The sequence below is a fragment of the Mustelus asterias genome, unplaced genomic scaffold, assembly GCF_964213995.1.
Source record: "Mustelus asterias unplaced genomic scaffold, sMusAst1.hap1.1 HAP1_SCAFFOLD_663, whole genome shotgun sequence".
Classification (NCBI taxonomy): domain Eukaryota; kingdom Metazoa; phylum Chordata; class Chondrichthyes; order Carcharhiniformes; family Triakidae; genus Mustelus; species Mustelus asterias.
Genome location: NW_027590612.1, coordinates 91,286 through 113,101, shown reverse-complemented (window position 1 = coordinate 113,101; position 21,816 = coordinate 91,286). Strand labels below are relative to the sequence as shown.

General features: G+C 48.1%; 1 protein-coding gene across 7 annotated transcripts in view; it reads right to left on the bottom strand.

The window, feature by feature from the left end:
- LOC144487240 (ELAV-like protein 2) overlaps window positions 1–17,479 on the bottom strand; it is a 78,812-nt gene extending 61,333 nt beyond the window's left edge. For 3 of the 7 annotated variants that reach the window (XM_078205320.1, XM_078205318.1, XM_078205319.1), the window contains exon 1: window positions 17,227–17,479. In XM_078205320.1, coding sequence (XP_078061446.1) covers window positions 17,227–17,455 — 229 coding nt within the window. In that variant the 5' untranslated portion in view covers window positions 17,456–17,479. The remainder of the gene's footprint in view (window positions 1–17,226) is intronic. The other 4 variants (XM_078205322.1, XM_078205321.1, XM_078205317.1 and 1 more) reach the window with 2 other exon arrangements.
- Between the last annotated feature and the right edge of the window lie 4,337 nt (window positions 17,480–21,816).

The window sequence follows — 21,816 nt, the reverse complement described above, 5'->3', positions numbered from 1 at the left end:
CTTCAGGTGAGTGAAGAATTGTGGAATTGAGGTATCATCCCAAGGTAGGCATTTAAAAACATTCATTCATGAGATATGGGTGTCGCTGGCTGGGCCAGCACTTATTGCCCATCCCTGAGGGTATCTAAGAGTCAACCACATTGCTGTGGCTCTGGAGTCACATGTAGGCCAGACCGGGTAAGGACGGCAGATTTCCTTCCCTAAAGGGACATTAGTGAACCAGATGGGTTTTTCCGACAATCGACAATGGTCATCAGTAGATTCTTAATCCCAGATTTTTAATGAATTCAAATTTGGAAAGCCAGAATTGAATGGTCCTCCATCGCATTCTCAGACAGAGCCTTCTGGACACCAGCTAATCACTGAGTTATGTCGTTCCGAGATCACCGTTATTTTCAAAGCAAGTTGGCGCGAGATTTTTATAATATTTAATTTCTGATATACTGTGTCTGTGCTGTGATGTGTTATATGTAATATCCCTTATTACAATCCGAGATATTCTGTTGCTGACGCACAACTCACAGGCGGGATGTTGCACTTAATGCATAAATTAATCTGTTCTTAAACTGCGGTTGTTATTAAGCAGAGTGTGTGCGTCGTTCCTGCCAAGGTGTTCATTGGTTTCACAAACACCCTCTCTCAGGTGAACAAAAGTTTTTAAAAATGAGGGAGTCTAACAGAGATCTCGGACAGTATCGTGTCTACCGAACACCACTGACTGAAACATAGAAACATAGAAACTAGAAGCAGGAGGAGGCCATTCGGCCCTTCGAGCCTGCTACACCATTCATCTTGATCATGGCTGATCATCAAATTCAATATCCTGATTCCCCCCCTTCCCGCCATATCCCTTGATCCCTTTAGCCCCAAGAGCTATATCTAATTTCTTCTTGAAATCACACAACGTTTTGGCCTCAACTACTTTCTGTGGTAGTGAATTCCACACATTCACCACCCTCTGGGTGAAGAAATTTCTCCTCACCTCAGTCCTAAAATTATCCTTAAATTATGACCCCTAAGTATATACCAATGGTAAGGAAGAACTGCAGGAAAAGAGATAAGTATAAGATTACGAAGGGAATAGATAAGCAGGGAGATTGTTTCCACTGGCAGGTGAACCTAGGGGGCATGGCCTCAAAATAAGGGGAAGCAGATTTAGGACTGAGTTGAGGAGGAACTTCTTCACACAAAGGGTTGTGAATCTGTGGAATTCCCTGCCCAGTGAAGCTACCTCATTGAATGGTTTTAAGGCAAGGATAGATAAATTTTTGAGCAGTAAAGGAATTAAGGGTTATGGTGAGTGGGCGGGTAAGTGGAGCTGAGTCCACGAAAAGATCAGCCATGATCTTATTGAATGACGGAGCAGGCTTGAGGGGGCAGATGGCCTACTCCTGCTCCTAGTTCTTATGTTCTTATGTTAATTCTGGACTCCCCCACCATCGGGAACATTCTTTCTGAATCTACCCTGTCTAACCCTGTTAGAATTTTATAAGTTTCTATGAGATCCCCTCTCACTCTTCTAAACTCAAGTGAATATAATCCTAACTTCAAAGTGAATGTGTGCGAAACTCTCTGCGATATCTCCGAGATGGTTGATAGAGAGTTCCACACACGCGAGGAGCTGTACTGCCTTTATGGTTTGCCAGTCTGCTCTCCCCCAGATGAGGGGATGATAAGCGAAAACTGGCTTCAAGGAAACAGCTCCTCGACGCAAATCATCTTTTCAACCGCCGTTACTGCGGCAACTGGCAAAGCGATTGAGGAGGGTGAGTGGGGAGAGCTACAAACGTTGGCACCTAACGTGACTGAAACGTGACAGAAACGGTACATCCGCGCTTAAATGTTGTCTGGATGACAAAACAACACGAGACAGGGAGCTGACATGACAAGGAAGAAGCGTGATTGTGAACGCTTGCTGAAGCTTGTCATAAGACCATAAGATATGGCAGCAGAATTAGGCCACTCGGCCCATCGAGTCTGCTCCGCCATTCAATCATGGCTGATATTTTTCTCATCCCCATTCTCCTGCCTTTTCCCATAACCCCTAATCCCCTTATTAATCAAGAACCTATCCATCTCTGTCTTAAAGACACTCAATGACCCGGCCTCCACAGCCTTCTGCAGCAAAGAGTTCCACAGATTCACCACTCTCTGGCTGAAGAAATTCCTCCTCATCTCTGTTTTAAAGGATCGTCCCTTTAGCCTGAGGTTGTGCCCTCTGGTTCTAGTTTTTCCTACTAGTGGAAACATTCTCTCCCCGTCCACTCTATCCAGGCCTCCTGTAAGTTTCAATAAGATTCCCCCTCATCCTTCTAAACTCCAACGAGTGCAGACCCAGAGTCCTCAACCGTTCCTCATACGACAAGCACTTCGTTCCAGGGCTCATTCTTGTGAACCTCCTCTGGACCCTTTCCAAGGCCAGCACATCCTTCCTTAGATACGGAACCCAAAACTGCTCACAATACTCCAAATGGGGTCTGACCAGAGCCTCAGAAGTACATCCCTGCTCTTGTATTCTAGCCCTCTCGACATGAATGCTAACATTGCATTTGCCTTCCTAACTGCCGACTGAACCTGCACGTTAACCTTAAGAGAATCTTGAACAAGGACTCCCAAGTCCCTTTGTGTTTCTGATTTCCTAAGCATTTCTCCATTTAGAAAATAGTCTATGTCTCCATTCCTCCTTCCAAAGTGCATAACTTCACACTTTTCCACATTGTATTCCATCTGCCACTTCTTTGCCCACTCTCCTAACCTGTCCAAGGCCTTCTGCAGCCCCCCTGCTTCCTCAATACTACCTGTCCCTCCACATGTCTTTGTATCACCTGCAAACTTAGCAACAGTGCCTTCAGTTCCTTCCTCCAAATTGTTAATGTATATTGTGAAAAGTTGTGGTCCCAGCACTGACCCCTGAGGCACGCCACTAGTCACCGGCTGCTGTCCTGACAAAGACCCCTTTATCCCCCTCTCTGCCTTCTGCCAGTCAGCCAATCCTCCATGGAGGGATGATCAAGGATAAAGAACAAAGAACAAAGAATAAAGAAAATTACAGGAACAGGCCCTTCGGCCCTCCAAGCCTGCACCGACCATGCTGCCCGACTGAACTAAAACCCCCAACCCTTCCAGGGACCATGTCCCTTTATTCTCATCCTATTCATGTATTTGTCAAGACATCCTTTAAAAGTCACTATCGTATCTGCTTCCACTACCTCCCCTGGCAGCGAGTTCCAGGAACCCACCACTTCTGTGTAAAAAAACTTGCCTCGTACATCTCCTTTAAACCTATGCCCCCTAGTAATTGACTCTTCCACCCTGCGAAAAAGCTTCTGTCCATGCCCCTCATAATCTTGTGGACTTCTATCAGGTCGCCCCTCAACCTCCATCGTTCCAGTGGGAACAAAACAGGAGCAGCAAGCCTGTTTGCTAGTTCCCTTTAAAAGTTCACTTTTGGAGACTCCATTCATGAAGACGAAAAGGATTTCATCATAGAAGAAATCATCATAGAAACCCTACAGTACAGAAAGAGGCCATTTGGCCCATCGAGTCTGCACCGACCACAATCCCACCCAGGCCCTACCCCCATATATTTTACCCACTAATCCCTCTAATCTACGCATCCCAGGACACTAAGGGGCAATTTTAGCATGGCCAATCAACCTCACCTGCACATTTTTGGACTGTGGGAGGAAACCGGAGCACCCGGAGGAAACCCACGCAGACACGAGGAGAATGTGCAAACTCCACACAGACAGTGACCCAAGCCGGGAATCGAACCCAGGTCCCTGGAGCTGTGAAGCAGCAGTGCTAACCACTGTGCTACCGTGCCGCCCCTTTATCAACAAGATTTATCAACAAGAACTGTTCAGCAGCCAGTTTTTTTCTATTTGTTCATGGGACATGGGCGTCGCTGGCTGGGCCAGCGTTTATTGCCCATCCCGAGTTGCCTGAGGGCAGTTAAGAGCCAACCACATTGCTGTGACTCTGGATTCACATGGAGGCCAGACCGGGTAAGGGCGGCAGATTTCCTTCCCTAAAGGGACATTAGCAAACCTGATCGATAATGGTTTTGTGGTCATTGTTACACTTTTAATTCCAGATTTCTTTTGTACTTAATTCAAATTTTGCCACCTGCCGTAGTGGGATTCGAACCTGGGTCCCCAGATCTTGCCTTGGGTCTCTGGATTACTAGTCCACTGACAATACCACTTTGCCACCACTTCCTCTGCCTGCTCTACAATGAAGTGCCCAAAATTGTACACAATTATGGATGACTTCAACATGCATATTGACTGGATCAACCAACTTAGCAAGGGTCGCCTTGAGCAAGGGTTCATAGAATCATAGAAGTATCATAGAAACCCTACAGTGCACAAGGAGGCCATTCGGCCCATCGAGTCTGCACCGACCACAATCCCACCCAGGCCCTACCCTCACATATTTACCCACTAATCCCACTAACCTACGCATCTCAGGACTCTAAGGGGCAATTTCTAACCTGGCCAATCAACCTAACCCGCACATCTTTGGACTGTGGGAGGAAACCGGAGCACCCCGGAGGAAACCCACGCAGACACGGGGAGAATGTGCAAACTCCACACAGACAGTGACCCGAGCCGGGAATCGAACCCGGGACCCTGGAGCTGTGAAGCAGCAGTGCTAACCACTGTGCTACCGTGCCGCCCCAATGTATGAGGGACTGTTTTTTAGAGCAGCAATGGGAAGGCAATGGCCTAGTGATATTATCGCTGGACTATTAATCCAAAAACTAAGCTAATGTTCTGGGGACCCAGGTTTGAATCCCTTCACGGCAGATGGTGGAATTTGAATTCAATAAAAAATATCTGGAATTAAGAATCTACTGATGACCGTGAAACCATTGTCGATTGTCGGAAAAACCCATCTGGTTCCCTATAGGGAAGGAAATCTGCTGTCCTTACCCGGTCTGGCCTACATGTGACTCCAGAGCCACAGCAATGTTGTTGACTCTCAATTGCCCTCCAAGGGCAACTAGGGATGGGCAATAAATGTTGGCCCAGCCAGCGATGCCCATGTCCCACAAATGAATTTAAAAAAGACATGTTGTGGAGCTTCGCATGTTTGGAGTATTGTGAGCAGTTTTGGGCCCCATTTCTAAGGAAGGATGTGCTGGCCTTGGAAAGGGTCCAGAGGAGGTTCAAAAGAATGACCTCTGGAATGAAGAGCTTGTCGTATGAGGAACGGTTGAGGACTCTGGGTCTGTACTCGTTGGAGTTTAGGATGAGGGGGGATCTGTCTGAAACTTGCAGGATACTGCGAAGCCTGGATAGAGCGGACGTGGAGAGGATGTTTCCACCAGTAGGAAAAACTAGAACCAGAAAGCACAACCTCAAGCTAAAGGGACGATCCTTTAAAACAGAGATGAGGAGGAATTTCTTCAGCCAGACAGTGATGAATCTGTGGAACTCTTTGTCGCAGAAGGCTGTGGAGGCCAGGTCATTGAGTGTCTTTAAGACAGAGATAGATAGGTTCTTGATTAATAAGGAGATCAGGGGTTATGGGGAAAAGGCAGGAGAATGGGGATGAGAGAAATATCAGCCATGATTGAATGGCGAAGCAGACTCGATGGGCCGAGTGGCCTAATTCTGCTCCTATGTCTTATGGTCTTATGGTCAACCAGAGAACTGGTTACTTTAGATCTGGTATTAGCTAATGGGGAAGGATTGATTAATGGCCTTGTAGTTAAGGATCCCTTTGGATGGAGTGACCACAGCACAATAGAATTTCAAATTTGGATTGGAAGTGAGAGGGCAGAATCACATACTCGAGTTTTAGCATTGGGCAAGGGTATGCAGGCCCAAGGAAAGTCTTGGCCCAAGTGGACTGGGCAAGAGTATTAAAGGGGAGGACGGCAGAAGAACAGTGGGGGTTGTTTAGGGAGATAGTAAGATATCTCAAATAAGGTACATTCCTGAGAGGACGAGGAATTGCAAAAGGGTGAAAAATCACCTATGGCTTAATAGGGAAATCAAGGATAACATAAGGGCAAAAACGAGGACATGTAATACTGCAAACATTAGTGGCAGCGTGGAGGATTGGGAGAACTTCAAACACCAACGAAAGGTGACTAAATACAATATCAAAAATGCTAAAATTGACTGTGAAAGGAAGCTGGCTAAGACCATAAACATTGGCAGCAAATGTTTCTATACGTATATAAAGCGGAAGAGAATAGTGAGAGGAGATGTTGGCTCTTTCGAGGATGGAAATGGTGGGGTAATAATGGGAAACTTGGAGATGGCAGAGGCACCAAACCAATACTGTGTCTCTGTCTTCACAGTAGAAGATAATAATTCACTCCCAGAAACTGCAGTTAATACAGTGGAATTTATTGAAATCACTCTAACCAGGGAGATGTTACTCAGTAAACTGAAGGGTTTAAAAGTAGATAAGTCACCAGGACCTGATGGCCTACACCCTAGGGTGTTAAAGGAGGTGACAGCAGAGATAGTGGATGCATTAGTTATGATATTCCAAAATTCCCTGGATTCCAGAAAGGTACGGGTGGACTGGAAACATGCTAATGTGACGCCCTTATTCAAGAAAGGAGAGAGGCAAAACGTGGGAAACTATACAGCAGTCAGCCTGACCTCTGTGGTGGGAAAGTTACTGGAGTCAATCATTAAGGAGAAAGTGATTGAATATCTGGAAAAACAAAGCTCAATTCAGCAATGTCAGCACGGTTTGACAAACCTGCCAGAGTCCTTTAAGGATGCAACCAGCAAGGTAGATAGAATACCTACAGTGCAGAAGGAGTCCATTGAGTTTGCACCGACCACAATCCCACCCAGGCCCTATCCCCATAACCCCATGTACTTACCCTAACGAGTCCCCCTGACACTAAGGGGCAATTTAGCACGGCCAATCCACCTAACCCGCACATCTATGGAGTGTGGGAGGAAACCGGAGCACCCGGAGGAAACCCAGGCTGACACAGGGAGAATGTACAAGCTCCACACAGACAGTGACCCGAGGTCAGGAATCGAATCCGGGTCCCTGGGGCTGTGAGTCAATAGATAATGGGGATCCTGTGGATGTGATCTATCTGGACTTCCAGAAGGCATTTGATAAGGTGTCACACAAGAGGCTGATCCAGAAGGTTAGATCCCAAGGGTTGGGGTAGTGTAGTGGCTTGGATTGGGGATTGGCTGACTGATAGAAAGCAGAGGGTTGGGATAAATGGGTCCTTCTCCAGTTGATGATCTGTAACTAGTGGGGTCCCACAGGGTTCAGTTCCCAGACCACAACTATTTATAATCTATATCAATGATCTACAAGCAGGGACAGAGTGTAACATAGCGAAATGTGCTGATTACACGAAAATAGGCGGGAAAGCAGGCTGTGACGAGGAGATTAAAAAGTTTACAGATGGATATTGACAGGCTAGGGGAATGGGCCAGAATCTGGCAGATGGAGTTTAATATGGGTAAATGTGAGGTTATCCATTTTGGCCAGAAAAATAAAAGGGCAAATTACTATTTAAATGGGAAACAGATTCAAAAGGAATCTGTGTAGAGGGATCTGGGTGTCCTTGTGAATGAGTCTCCGAAAGTAGGTGTGCAGATACAGAATGTTATAAGGAAGGCAAATGGAATCTTGGCATTGGCAAAGGGTCTGGAGTATAAACATAGAGAAGTGTTGTTACAATTGTATAAGGCACTGGTGAGATCACGCTTGGAGTATTGTGTTCAGTTTTGATCACCTTCTTTGAGGAAGGATGTGGTGGCGCTGGAGGCAGTTCAGAAGAGGTTCATTAAATTGATTCCAGGTTTGAAGGGGCTGTCGTGTGAGGAGTGGTTGAGTCGCTTGGGCTTGTTCTCGCTGGAGTACAGAAGAATGAGGGGGGAATTGATTGAGGTTTATAAAATACTCAACGGGATTGATAAAGTAAATGTCAACCAAATGTTCCCTCTTCTAAAACAGTCCAGGACAAGAGGTCATAGTTGTAGAGTAAGAGGGGGGAGGTTATATAAACGGCATAGATGACTATGTGGGGGTGGGATCAGTAAGTTTGCCAATGATACTAAGATTGCTGGATGGTTAACAGTGAGGTTGAGTGCCTTGGGTTACAGGGAGATATAGATGAGATGGTCAAATGGGCTGATGAGTGGTAGATGGAATTTAACCCTGAAAAGTGTGAGGTGATACACTTTGGAAGGAGTAATTTGACAAGGAAGTATTCTATGAAAGGTCTGACACTGGGAAGTTCCGAAGAACAAAGGGACCTTGGCGTGTTTGTCCATAGATCTCTGAAGACGGAAAGGCAGGTAAATCGGGTGGTGAAAAAGGCATATGGCACACTCGCCTTAATCAATCAGGGGATAGATCACAAAAGCAGGGAAGTCATGATGGAATTGTATAGAACTTTGGTGAGGCCACAGCTGGAGCACTGTGTGCAGTTCTGGTCGCCACATTATAGGAAGGATGTGATTGCACTGGAGGGGGCACAGAGGAGATTCACCAGGATGCTGCCTGGGACGGAACATTTAAATTATAAAGAGAGGTTGGGTAGGCTTGGGTTGTTTTCTCTGGAGCAGAGAAGACGGAGGGGTGATCTGATCGAGGTGTTCAAGATTATGAGGGGCAGGAACAGGGTGAATAGGGAGCAGCTGTTCCCTTAGTTAAAGGGTCAGTTACGAGGAGACACAAGTTAAAAGTGAGGGGTGGGAGGTTTAATCATAGAAACCCTACAGTACAGAAAGAGGCCATTCAGCCCATCGAGTCTGCACCGACCACAATCCCAACCAGGCCCTAAACCCCCATATCCCTACATATTTTACCGGCTAATCCACGCATCCCAGGAAATTAAGGGACAATTTTTTAGCATGGCCAATCAACCTAACCCGTACATCTTTGGACTGCAGGAAGAAACCGGAGCACCCGGAGGAAACCCACGCAGACACGAGGAGAATGTGCAAACTCCACACAGACAGTGACCCAAACCGGGAATTGAACCCAGGTCCCTGGAGCTGTGAAGCAGCAGTGCTAACCACTGTGCCACCGTGCCGCCCAGGGGGGATGTGAGGAAAAACATTTTTACCCAGAGGGTGGTGGCGGTCTGGAATGCGCTGCCTGGGAGGGTGGTGGAGGCGGGTTGCCTCACATCCTTTAAAAAGTACCTAAATGAGTACTCGAGTACTCGGCACATCATAACATTCAGGGCTATGGGCCAAGCGCTGGCAAGTGGGATTAGATGGATAGGTCAGGACCTTGCTGCGTCGATGCAGATTTGATGGGTGGTAGTATTCTGTGATTTCTGTGATTCAAGACAGAACTAAGGAGAAGCTTCTTCTCACAGAGGGTTGTGAATCTGTGGAACTCACTGCCCCAGAGTGCAGTGGATGCAGAATCAATCAATGGATTCAAGAAAGATGGATAGATATTTGACCAAAAGCAGGATAAAGGGCGATGGGAAAAAGGCAGGAAAGTGGAGTTCGGATGAGATGGAAATCAGCCATGGTCATATAGAATGGCAGAATGAGCTCGAAGGACTGAATGGCCTACGAGCTCCTAATTCTGATGTTCCTATGTTCCTAACTCCTTCAGATCTTTTTGTAAACCCAGATTAACGCTGTTGGCTATTCTTATATGGTGAAAGTTAGAAGGGATTTAAGGGTTTTGAGAGAGCAAGTAGGGAGAAACTGTTTCAACTGATAGGAGGGCCAGTAACCAGAGGACAGAGATTTAAGACAATTCACGAACTATCCAGGTGGTTTTTATTTTACAATCATAGAATAGAATCCCTGCAGTGCAGAAGGAGGCCGTGCGGCCCATCGAGTCTGCACCGACCACAATTTTGGTTTAGATAGTTGAACTGTGTGGTTGAGATGCTTAAAAATGGTAATAGGGTAAATCCAAAGCAACTATTCCCTGGTGTGAGGAAATCCAAAACAAAGGGACACAATCTTCCAATTCTAGGCCTTTCAGAGACAAGATTATGCACTTTTCCACACAGGAGGTGGGCCAATTAGTGCTTGCAAAGTTGAGATAAGCAAATTCATGTTGATCCAAAAACGAAGAGCTTTGACAAAGGGTCATCTGGACTCGAAACATCAGCTTTTTTCTCTCCTTACAGATGTTGCCAGACCCCGCTGAGATTTTCCAGCATTTTCCCTTTTGGTTTCAGATTCCAGCATCGGCAGTAATTTGCTTTTAGATTAATGTTAGTTGCAGGTATCTGGGGAGCAGTTGAGTAAATGGAGCTGGGAGTTCTGATCAGCCACTGAATGGCAGAATAGGCCCAAAGGGCTGAATGGCCCCCCCACTTCCTACATTCCAGATCAGAAAGGTGCTCCTAGATTGGGACCGCTAAGATCAGATGCCAATGGCGTACTTTGTCCTTTGTCAAACACTGCAAGTAGGCTTGCATTAACACTGCAATGAAGTTACTGTGAAAATCCCCTAGTTGCCACACTCCGGCGCCTGTTTGGGTACACTGAGGGAGAATTCAGCACGGCCAATGCACCCTAACCAGCACATCTTTCAGACTGTGGGAGGAAACCGGAGCACCCGGAGGAAACCCACGCAGACACGGGGAGAACGTGCAGACTCCGCACAGACAGTCACCCAAGCTGGGAATCGAACCCGGGTCCCTGGCGCTGTGAGGCAGCAGTGCCAACCACTGTGCCACTGTTCACCAGGGAAGATGGGCAGAATGGCCTGCACCTGGGCGGTATCATGCTGCGATTAGGCATCTTTCCCGTGTTGTTTGCCCTGGCTTGGGGTAGTGTCGCGCCAGTTTGTATCGCTGCTGAATATGTCGGTAACAAAAGCGGATTAGGGGCATTGCAATCCTAATCCTGGTATCACCAGCTGTATGCCAATCACTCTGAAATATTCACCGGCTCTTTCAGAGTTCTGCAGCGCTTGGTGCCAGCATTTATCCCACTTCCGTTCAAAAGTAACCATTGAGTCCGCGTGGGTTTCTTCCCACAGTCTGAAAGATGTGCTGGTTAGGGCACATTGGCCGTGCTAGATTCTCCCTCAGTGTAACCCGAACAGGCGCCGGAGTGTGGCGACTAGGGGGATTTTCACAGTAACTTCATTGCAGTGTTAATGTAAGCCTAATGTAAGACCCTAATAAAATAAACTTTAAACTCAAAACTTACTGCACGAAAAAGACTCGAGAAAATGTTTGGAAGCAAATTGCTGCGGATGCTGGAATCTGAAACCAAAGGAGAAAATGCTGGAAAATCTCAGCTTTGTCAAAGCTTATCTGGATCGAAACGTCAGCTCTTTTCTCTCCTGACAGATGCTGCCAGACCTGCTGAGATTTTCCAGCATTTTCTCTTTTGGATAAAGAAAGTGGTGTTCGGTGAAGTCCGCTGGGATTCATGATCGGGGCAATCTTGCTGGATCGTATCCCTGACAACGCCACTAAATTCAACAGGCCAGGCAGGCTTCCAGGATAGTTAACGGGGAAAAACCGGCAGGAGGGTCAGCAATGGTGGCCCAGGGGCAAACGATCAGGAGTAATGAGGTGGTTAGGGTGGCACAGTGACACAGTAGTTAGCACTGCTGCCTCACAGCGCCATTGACGCAGGTTCGATTCTGGCCTTGGGTCACTGTCTGTGTGGAGTTTGCACATTCTCCCCGTGTCTGCGTGGGTTTCCTCCGGGTGCTCCTGTTTCCTCCCACAGTCCGAAAGACATGCTGGTTTGGTGGATTGGCCATGTTAAATTGCCCCTTTATGTCCAAGGATGTGTAGGTTAAGGGGATTGGCCATGCTAAATTGCCCCTTAGTGTCCAAAGATGTGTAGGTTAAGGGGATTGGCCATGCTAAATTGCCCCTTAGTGTCCAAAGATGTGTAGGTTAAGGGGATTGGCCATGCTAAATTGCCCCTTAGTGTCCAAAGATGTGCAGGTTAGGTACATTGGCCATGGTAAATTCTCCCTCAGTGTACCCAAACAGGCGTTGGGAGTGTGGCGACTAGGGGATTTTCACAGTAACTTCATTGCAGTGTTAATGTAAGCCTACCTGTGCAGTGTTTGACAAAGGACAAAGTACGCCATTGGCATCTGATCTTATCATTTCCACATCTAGGAGCACCTTTTTGATCTGGAATGTAGGAAGTGGGGGAGGCCATTCAGCCCTTTGGGCCTATTCTGCCATTCAGTGGCTGATCCGAACTCCCAACTCCATTTACTCAACTGTGAACTGTCCCTCCCGATATCCGCAACCAACATTAATTTTAAAGCAAATTACTGCAGATGCTGGAATCTGAAACCAAAAGGGAAAATGCTGGAAAAATCTCAGCGGGTCTGGCAGCATCTGTACGGACAGAAAAGAGCTGATGTTTCGAGTCCGGATGCCCCTTTGTCAAAGCTCTGACAAAAGGTCATCTGGACTCGAAACGTCAGCTCTTTTCTCTCCGTACAGATGCTGCCAGACCTGCTGAGATTTTCCAGCATTTTCTCTTTTGGACCAACATTAATCTGCTTATCTCAACTTTGCAAGGATTAATTGGCCCACCTCCTGTGTGGAAAAGTGAGTCATGGTTTTGCCTCTGAAAGGCCTAGAATTGGAAGATTGTGTCCCTTTGTTTTGGATTCCCTCACACCAGGGAATAGTTGCTTTGGATTTACCCTATTACCATTTTTAAGCATCTCAGGCTCACAGTTCAACTATCTAAACCAAGTAGGTCCAAACGGACCTCACAATTTAACCCTTTAATCCTCAGAATCATTTGTCTCACTGCGACACTGCCTTGAAAAAAACCCAATCTAATTAGTCTCACTCCAACTGCTTTTCTACCCCCCCAAGTGCCGCAGTTCCTTCCATTTTGAGCATTTATCCAATTTCTGATTGAAAGTTACGACTGAGCCCTGCTTCCCTTACCCTCTCAGGCAGTGCCATCCAGACCTTAACACTCGCTGTGTCTAAAAACAGAATTCCCCTGCTCATCCCCCCCCCCCATTTCTTTTGCCAATCCGTGCCCTCTGTGGAGTAGAGTGGCCCTTTAAGGAGGGGAGGGGGTGGGGTGTTTCCCGAGGGCCACGTGATGGGCGATGACCCTATGGATCGCCCCAGCGAGAAGCTGAGGAAGTCAGCAGGAAGGTGTGGACCCCGGGTCGCGGAGGGTCTCGCAGTTGGAGCCCGGGAGTGAGGAAGAATTAGCACATTGTAATCCAGTCTGAGCTTGTTGCACATGTATAAGTTTATTCTCTTGGCAATAAAACCTTTTATTGTTAAAGCAACATTGAATTGCCCTCGATCTATTACACTCTGGTTACTCATCCCTTGACCACTAGAATCATGGAATCGCGACAGTGCAGAAGGAGGCCATTCGGCCCATCGAGTCTGCACTGACAACAATCCCTCTCGGGCCCAGCCCGCTATTTACCTGACTAATCCCCCTGACACTAATGGGGCAATTTAGCATGGCCAATCCACCTAACCTGCACATCTTTGGAAACTAAAGGGCAATTTAGCATGGCCAATCCACCTAACCTGCACATCTTTGGACACTAAGGGGCAATTTAGCATGGCCAATTCACCTAACCTGCACATCTTTGGACACTAAGGGGCAATTTAGCATGGCCAATTCACCTAATCTGCACAGCTTTGGACGCCAAGGGGCAAGTTAGCATGGCCAATCCACCTAACCTGCAAAGCTTTGGACACCAAGGGACAATTTAGCATGGTCAATCCACTTAACCTACACATCTTAGGACACTGAGGGGTAATTTAGCATGGTCAATCCACTTAGCCTACACATCTTAGGACACTAAGGGGTAATTTAGCATGGCCAGTCCCCTTAAGCTACACATTGCGGGACACGAAGGGGCAATTTAACATGCACCTAACCTACACATCTTTGGACTGTGGGAGGAAACCGAAGCACCCGGAGGAAACCCACGCAGACACGGGGAGAACATGTAGACTCTGCACAGACAGTCACCCAAGGCTGGGATTAACCTGGATCCCTAGTGCTGTGAGGCAGCAGTGCTAACCACTGCGCCATCTTGCTACCCACTGCCACACATAGGGAACCGATATCTCCTCTTTTACTCTTATCCTCTCACACTTCAATTAAATCTTCCCGAAATGTCTCTGCGAGCAATCGGGCAATCTATTCCCAGTAACCGAGTGTGGTGAACCATCGTTGGTTCCCACTGGATAGTACTGAGCCAGGGGCTGGCCAGTACTACAAGGATGTACATATGTTACTGTTGGATTGTGCTATTGTTGCTGTTGGGTTAGGGTGGGGTTGTTACACCTGTGTTTGTTACTGTTGTGGCACATCCCAGTCGGGCTCCGTCTCCTGGGAGAGGTATAAGAGTCCCTGCTCTGGCCGGGACCCCTTCAGTCTGGGATAGTGCACATAAGTTCTGATAGCTTCATTAATAGTAAATAAAAGCCTTCATTTACTGAAGCCTCGAGCCTCGTGTCTAAATTGATGTGCATCACCGAGCTTCCTTGTGCTGAGTAAATCTATCTCCCTTAAAGAATTCTCTCATAGAATCATAGAAACCCTACAGTACAGAAAGAGGTCATTTGGCCCATCGGGTCTGCACCGACCACAATCCCACCCAGGCCCTACCCCCATATCCCTACATATTTACCCGCTAATCCCTCTAATTTACGCATCTCAGGACACGAGGGGGCAATTTGTTAGCATGGCCAATCAACCTAACCCGCACATCTTTGGACTGTGGGAGGAAACCGGAGCACCCGAAGGAAACCCACGCAGACACGGGGAGAATGTGCAAACTCCACACAGACAGTGACCCAAGCCGGGAATCGAACCCGGGTCCCTGGAGCTGTGAAGCTCCAGTGCTAACCACTGTGCTACCGTGCCTCCATAGTCATGGGTGGGCGCCACTGGAAAGGTCAACATTTGTTGTCCATTCCTGGAACTGAGTGTCTTGATCGGCCAGTTCAGAGGGCAGTGAAGAGTTAACCGCATTGCTGTGGCTCTGCAGTCACATGTAGGCCAGACCAGGGAAGGATGGCAGATTTCCATCAGATGGAATCCCCAAAAGATATAAAATCGATGATGTTTTCATGATCACTATTCCTGAATCTAGATTCATAATTCCAGATTTTATAAATTGGATTTAAATTCTATGAGCTGCCGTGGTGGGATTTGAACCCACGCTCCCCCAGAGCATTAGCCTGGCTCTCTGGATTAGAAACATAGAATTTAGAAGCCAATAGAAGTAGGCCACTCAGCCCTGGAAGCCTGCTCCGCCATTCCTTATGATCGTGGCTCATCATCAAACTCAATATCCTGATTCCCCCCTTCCCCGCAGATCCCTTGACACCCTTAGACCCAAGAGTTAATAGGCGGCACGGTGACACAGTGGTTAGCACTGTTAGCACTCTTCGATTCCCGGCTTGGGTCACTGTCTGTGTGGAGTCTGCACATTCTCCCCGTGTCTGCGTGGGTTTCCACCGGGTGCTCCAGTTTCCTCCCACAGTCCAAAAATGTGTAGGTTAGGGTGCATTGTCCATGCTAAATTGTCCCTTAGTGCCCCAAGATGTGTAGCTTAAGGGGATTGGCCATGCTAAATTGCCCCTTAGTGTCCAAAGGTGTGTAGGTTACGGGGATTGGCCATGCTAAATTGCCCCTTAGTGTCCAAAGATGTGCAGGTTAGGTGGATTGGCCATGCAAAATTGCCGCTTAGTGTCCAAAGATGTGTAGTTTAGGTGGATTGGCCATGATAAATTGTCCCTTAGTGTCCAAAGATGTGCAGGTTAGGTGGATTGGCCATGATAAATTGTCCCTTAGTATCAGGGGGACCAGCTTGGTGGAATTGTGGTCAGTGCAGACTCGATGGGCCAAATGGTCTCCTTCTGCACTGTGGGAATCTATGGGTTCTGTGAGCAAGATCTAATTTCTTCTTGAAGCTATATCTAATTACTTGACCAGTGTCTTTACCACTACACTGCCATCTTCCCCCCGCCACCTCAACCTCTCTAAGCCTTCCTACAGTGAAGAGCCCCTAACTGGACACAATAAACATTAAGTCATGGTGACTTATAAACATGGCTGTGCTTTTGAATGACTCATGTCGCTGGACAGAAATATTGTGCTTGCTTCAGCTGGGGGTATGGGGCTGCGGGACCATCACCTGCCTCACAACTATCATAGGTCCCCCTGGTCAGGAACTCACTTCCCCAGCCCAGTAACATTTCCGCCCATTGCCAACTCTCCCAAAGCATCTTCGAAGCGCTGAAGGTGGCTTTAAATGTGGGGCCCTGATGTGAGGTCTGCAATCTTTTGGGATCGGGCAACCCCTTTCACATCACAAGGCCACATCTCAAACAAACAATGAAGGGAGAGATAAAGAGCAAGATTAACGCCCACCCTTGTAGCCCGTGAGACTAAAACCGTGCTCTACCTATGAACATTTGGAGTATTGTGAGCAATTTTGGACCCCATATCTAAGGAAGGATGTGCTGGCCTTGGAGAGGGTCCAGAGGAGGTTCACGAGAATGATCCCGGGAATGAAAGGCTTGACGTATGATGAGTGTTTGAGGACTCGATGGAGTTTAGAAGGATGAGGGGGGATCCTGTTGAAACTTACAGGATACTGAAAGGCCTGGATAGAGTGGATGTGGGGAAGATGCTTCCATTAGTGGGAGAGACTGGGATCCGAGGGCACAGCCTCAGAGTAAAGGGGCGACCCTTTAGAGCCGAGATGAGGAGGAATTTCTTCAGCCAGAGGGTGGTGAATGCATGGAATTCATTGCCACAGAGGAGGCTGGGTCATTGAGTGTATTTCAGACAGAGATTGATAGGTTCTTGATTGGTAAGGGGATCAAAGGTTATGGGGAAAAAGTTTATTTATTAGTTACAAGTAAGGCTTACATTAACACTGCAATGAAGTTACTGTGAAATTCCTCTAGTCGCCACAGTCCGGCGCCTAGTTCGGGTCAATGAACCCTAACCAGCACGTCTTTCAGAATGTGGGAGGAAACCGGAGCACCCGGAGGAAACCCATGCAAACACGGGGAGAACGTGCAAACTCCACACAGACAGTGACCGAAGCCAGGAATCGAACCCGGGTCCCTAGCACTGTGAGGCAGCAGTGCTAACCATTGTGCCACAGTGCCATGGTGGGAGAATGGGGTTGAGAAACTTATCAGCCATGATCGAATGACAGAGCAGACTCAATGGGCCGAATGGCCTAGTTCTGCTCCTATATCTCATGGTCTGGCAACATGCCGTTTGTTGGTTTTACCTGTAATCTTATCACGGACGAGCTTGCAAGATTCGATCTCCCCAATGCTGCCGAACAGGCTCTTGAACTCTTCCTGTGTCATGTTCTGTGGTAGGTAGTTGACGATGAGATTGGTCTTGCTGTCGTCAGAGGGCCCAGCCATCATTGGTATGGAGCAGTTTGTGCTGTTGAGGGATGGGCCATTGGATGTGTTGTTGCTTGTTGGACCATTCGCTACCTGAGTTTCCATAGTGCTGATTATCTGCTAAAGTAGAAAGACAAAGGCCGTGAACTTGAGCAAGGCTCTCGGCACGAAGTTCCAACCCCGTAACCCATCCCGTCTTTCGATAACAGCCAATCCCAGCCAGAATTGGAGCAAGTTTGGAAATCCAAAAATCGTGCCCAATTCCCACTTTTTTATGTACGCCACACTGCTTTAAAACATGAAACCGGGGACTGCGGAAGCTCGGGGGTGAGAGAGGTGACATCCCAAATTCTGTGTTTGAAGCAATATTGGATAGTATGGCGGCACGGTGGCACAGTGGTTAGCACTGCTGCCTCAAAGTGCGAGGGTCCCAAGTTCGATTCTGGCCTCGGGTCACTGTCTGTGTGAAGAATGCACATTCTTCCTGTGTCTGCATGGGTTTCCTCCGGGTGCTCCAGATTACTCCCACAGTCCAAAGACATGCGGGCTAGGGGGATTGGCCATCTAAATTGCCCCTTAATGTCCCAATATGTGCAGGTTAGATGGATTGGCCATGCTAAATTGCCCCTTCGTGTCCAATGATGTGCAGGTTAGGTGGATTGGCCATGCTAAATTGCCCCTTAATGTCCAAAGATGTGCAGGTTAGATGGATTGGCCATGCTAAATTGCCCCTTAGTGTCCCAAGATGTGCAGGTTAGATGGATTGGCCATGCTAAATTGCCTCTTAGTGTTCAACGATGTGCAGGTTAGGTGGATTGGCCATGGTAAATTGCCCCTTAGTGTCCAAAGATATGCAGGTTAGATGGATTGGCCATGCTAAATTGCCCCTTAGTGTCCAAAGATGTGCAGGTTAGGTGGATTGGCCATGCTAAATTGCCCCTTAATGTCCGAATGTGTATAGGTTAGATGGATTAGCCATGGTAAAGGTGTGGGGTTACAGGGATAGAATGGGGGAGGGGGCCTGGGTAATTTACTCTCTCTGAAAATCGTGCAGATGAGATGGGCTGAATGGCCTCAAATGCCCTGTAGAGATTCTCAAAGTAATTGGCAAACCGGAGGACCTGGAGGACACTCATGTAGATTCGGGGGAAAACATGCAAACTCTGCAAAGACAGTGACCCGAGGCCGGAATCGAAGCTAGGCCCCTGGAGCTGTGAGGCGGCGGTGCTAACCACTGTGCCACCGTTGCCGTGAGCGGTTATGAAGGTCGGGTTGGAAAGTGGTGTGAAGGCCGCTGTGATCTTACGGAGTGGAGGAGCCGGCTCGATGATCTGGCCCAGCTCCTGCTCCTATCCTTTCTGACTCTGTCTTATAAACCCGTCCTTCACTCAAGGCCTTACGCGCAGGCGGAAGGGAACAGATTGTCCAGTTTCAGGCAGAGGGGCATCGAACGCCAGTCAAGTCCTGCGAACATCTGCATGATAAGGCTCGTTGACTGATCGCAGGATGAAAGGTCGCTGAGGCATTGATTAATAAATCACCCCATCTGTGGCGAGGAAGGAAGGGGGAGATGGGGGGGAGGGAAGGGGGGAGGTGGGGAATGTGGCCCTGATGTTTTCTTTTTACCCAGTGTGTTTGTAAACCTGGGCAAAATGCTCCATCGTGGAAAATCTTGGCCTGTGTGCAGAGAAATCCAAGATGGCAGACTAGTGGGCCTGATTGCCTTGAGAGTGAGGGGTGGGGGCGGTTTGCTGTTATTCAACAGAAATGGAGGGGGACCTGGTGCGTATTCAGTTGGCGTGAATTTTTGTGGGGTTGATTTGAGGGAATGGGGAGAATCTGGTTTTAGTGGCAGTAGGGTTGGTAACCGAGGGACCCCGACTAAGACAAAAGCAAAATACTGCGGGTGCTGGAATCTGAAGGAGGAACAGAAAATGCTGGAAAATCCACCTGGAGAATGCTGGAAGAGCATCCGTGGAGAGAGAATAGAACCAATGTCTGGTGAGTCATCCATGCTTGAAGCGTTGGTTCTATTCTCTCTCTCTATGGATGCTATCAGACTTGCTGAGATTTTCCAGCATTCCCTCTCTCAGAAAATATAGCAGATGAAATGGGCTGAATGGCCTCCAATGCACTGTAGGGATTCTATGATTCTAAGCCTGTCAGAATAATTGGGAAACTGGAGCAAACCCATGCAGAGAACGTGCAGACTCCACACACAGTCACCCGAGGCTGGAATTGAACCCGGGACCCTTGCGCTGTGAGGCGGCAGTGCTAACTACTGAGCCACCGTCGCCGCGAACTGTCACGACGGTCGGGTAGGAAAGTGGAGTGAGGGCCGCAATCAGACCAGGCGTGATCTTACGGAATGGGGGCGCCAACTTAAGACGACTGGCGGAAGTCGATAGGTTCTTGTCAGGCAAAGGGGATTGATAGGACTGAAGGAAACAAGCATGTTAGCCATGATCTGACTGAACGGTGAAGCAGATTGGAAGGGATGAATGGCCTCCGAATTTGCAACCGATGGCAAAATAGAAATCGCTTATCTTCACGGAGTGAGTTGTGAGCCGGAACGGATTCAGCGGAAGAAAATTGGATAAATAATTGACGGGAAAAAAAAAAGAATGACAGGTCTCTGGGGAGAGAGCAGGGGAATGTGACTAATTGAATAGCCCTCCGAAGGAGCCAGCATGATCACAAAGGGCCGAGTGGCCTCCTGCCATGTTTTTGAATTCTATCATTCCAAAAGGTGTCCCCGATTAGTCCTTGCGAGGGGGGCGGAGCGGGGAGGTTTGGTTTCCACTGGGTAATGAGTGGCGATGACTCACTCTGTCGTTACCGTTGGAGGTGGGTCACTGGTTTTGACGTCTAAGTTACTGAACTCGTCACTCATTCAATAGTCCTCATGGCTCAGTGAGCTTCTCCAGTGAATACCTGAACCATACGTACCAGGAAAGTCCCAGGTTCCATTCCCGGTCTGTGTTTTACTTGATCTCAGCCAAGGTGGTGGAAAGGGAGGTACAATTGTCCCCAGCGCCCCTGGAACAGGGATGGGAAAATCAGCCAGGGTTCCTGCTTCAGTTACTATTCAATGACCCTGCTTGAAGTGTGTGTGTGTGTGATTTTTCATTCATTCATGGGATGCGGCCGTCGCTGGCTGGGCCAGAATTTATTGCCCATCCCTGAGGATATCTAAGAGTCAACCACATTGCTGTGGGACTGGAGTCACGTGTAGGCCAGACCGGGTAAGGACGGCAGATTTCCTTCCCGAAAGGGGCATTAGTGAACCAGGTGGGGTTTTTATGAGAATGGCCATTGTTAGACTTTTAACTGGTTTATTTATCAAATTCCAATTCCACCATCTGCCGTGGTGGGATTTGAACTCGGGTCCCCAGAACATCACTCTGGGTCTCTGGATCACTAGTCTAGTGACAATACCACGACGCCACTGCCTCCCCCAGATTGTGTGTGTGTGTGAGTGTGTGTTTGTGTGTGTGTGTGAGTGTGTGTGTGTGTGTTTATGTGCGTTTGTGCATGTGTTCATGTGTGTGTGCATGTGTGTGAATGTGTGAATGTGTGTGTTTGTGCGTGCATGTGTGTGCGTGCATGTTTGTGAGTGAGTGTTTGTGAGTGAGTGTTTGTGAGCGTGTGTGAGTGCGAGTGTGTGAGTGCGAGTGTGAGTGTGTGTGTGTGTGTGTGAGTGTGAGTGTGTGAGAGTGTGTAAGAGTGTGTGTGTGAGAGTGTGTGTGAGTGTGTGAGTGTGCGTGAGTGTGTGTGAGTGTGTGTGTGTGTGAGTGTGCGTGAGTGTGTGTGTGAGTGTGCGTGAGTGTGTGTGAGTGTGTGCGTGAGTGTGTGTGAGTGTGTGAGTGTGTGTGTGTGTGAGTGTGTGTGTGTGTGAGTGTGTGTGAGTGTGTGTGTGTGTGTGAGTGAGTGTGAATGTGTAGGTGTAAGATGGCAGAGGACGTGGTCTTTGCTGTGATATTCCTGTAGCTAAAGGGCTTGCCGACACTGATGGGCCTTCAAGGTGACCTATTGGGCAAAAATAGCCAGGGGGAGGGGGGCATCTGTGGAACTCCACCCTCTACCGTACAGAGGCCCTGCTGCCTCCCATACAGATGACCGGATGGGGGGAGGCGGACGGTGGGTGGGGGGGCGGGGGGTGGGGTCTACAATTTCTTAATTTGGACAAGAGGAGAAAGAGAGGAAAATAATTCACAAAGGAACCAAGCCCAACTGATGAATAACCACTCAAAGGGTTTGGTAACACAAAGGGGGAGCTCGCATTGTCTGGGATAATGTGTGCGAGGTGGCCAATGGACAGAGATACTGGAGAGAGAGAGTGAGAGAGGGAGAGAGGAAGAGAGTGACCAACACACATCGGCCTGTGCACATTGGAGAATGGTTCCCACTGGGAGAGGATGGGGGAAGGGGGGGATGCATGGAAGGAATGGCCCACAGTCAAACTA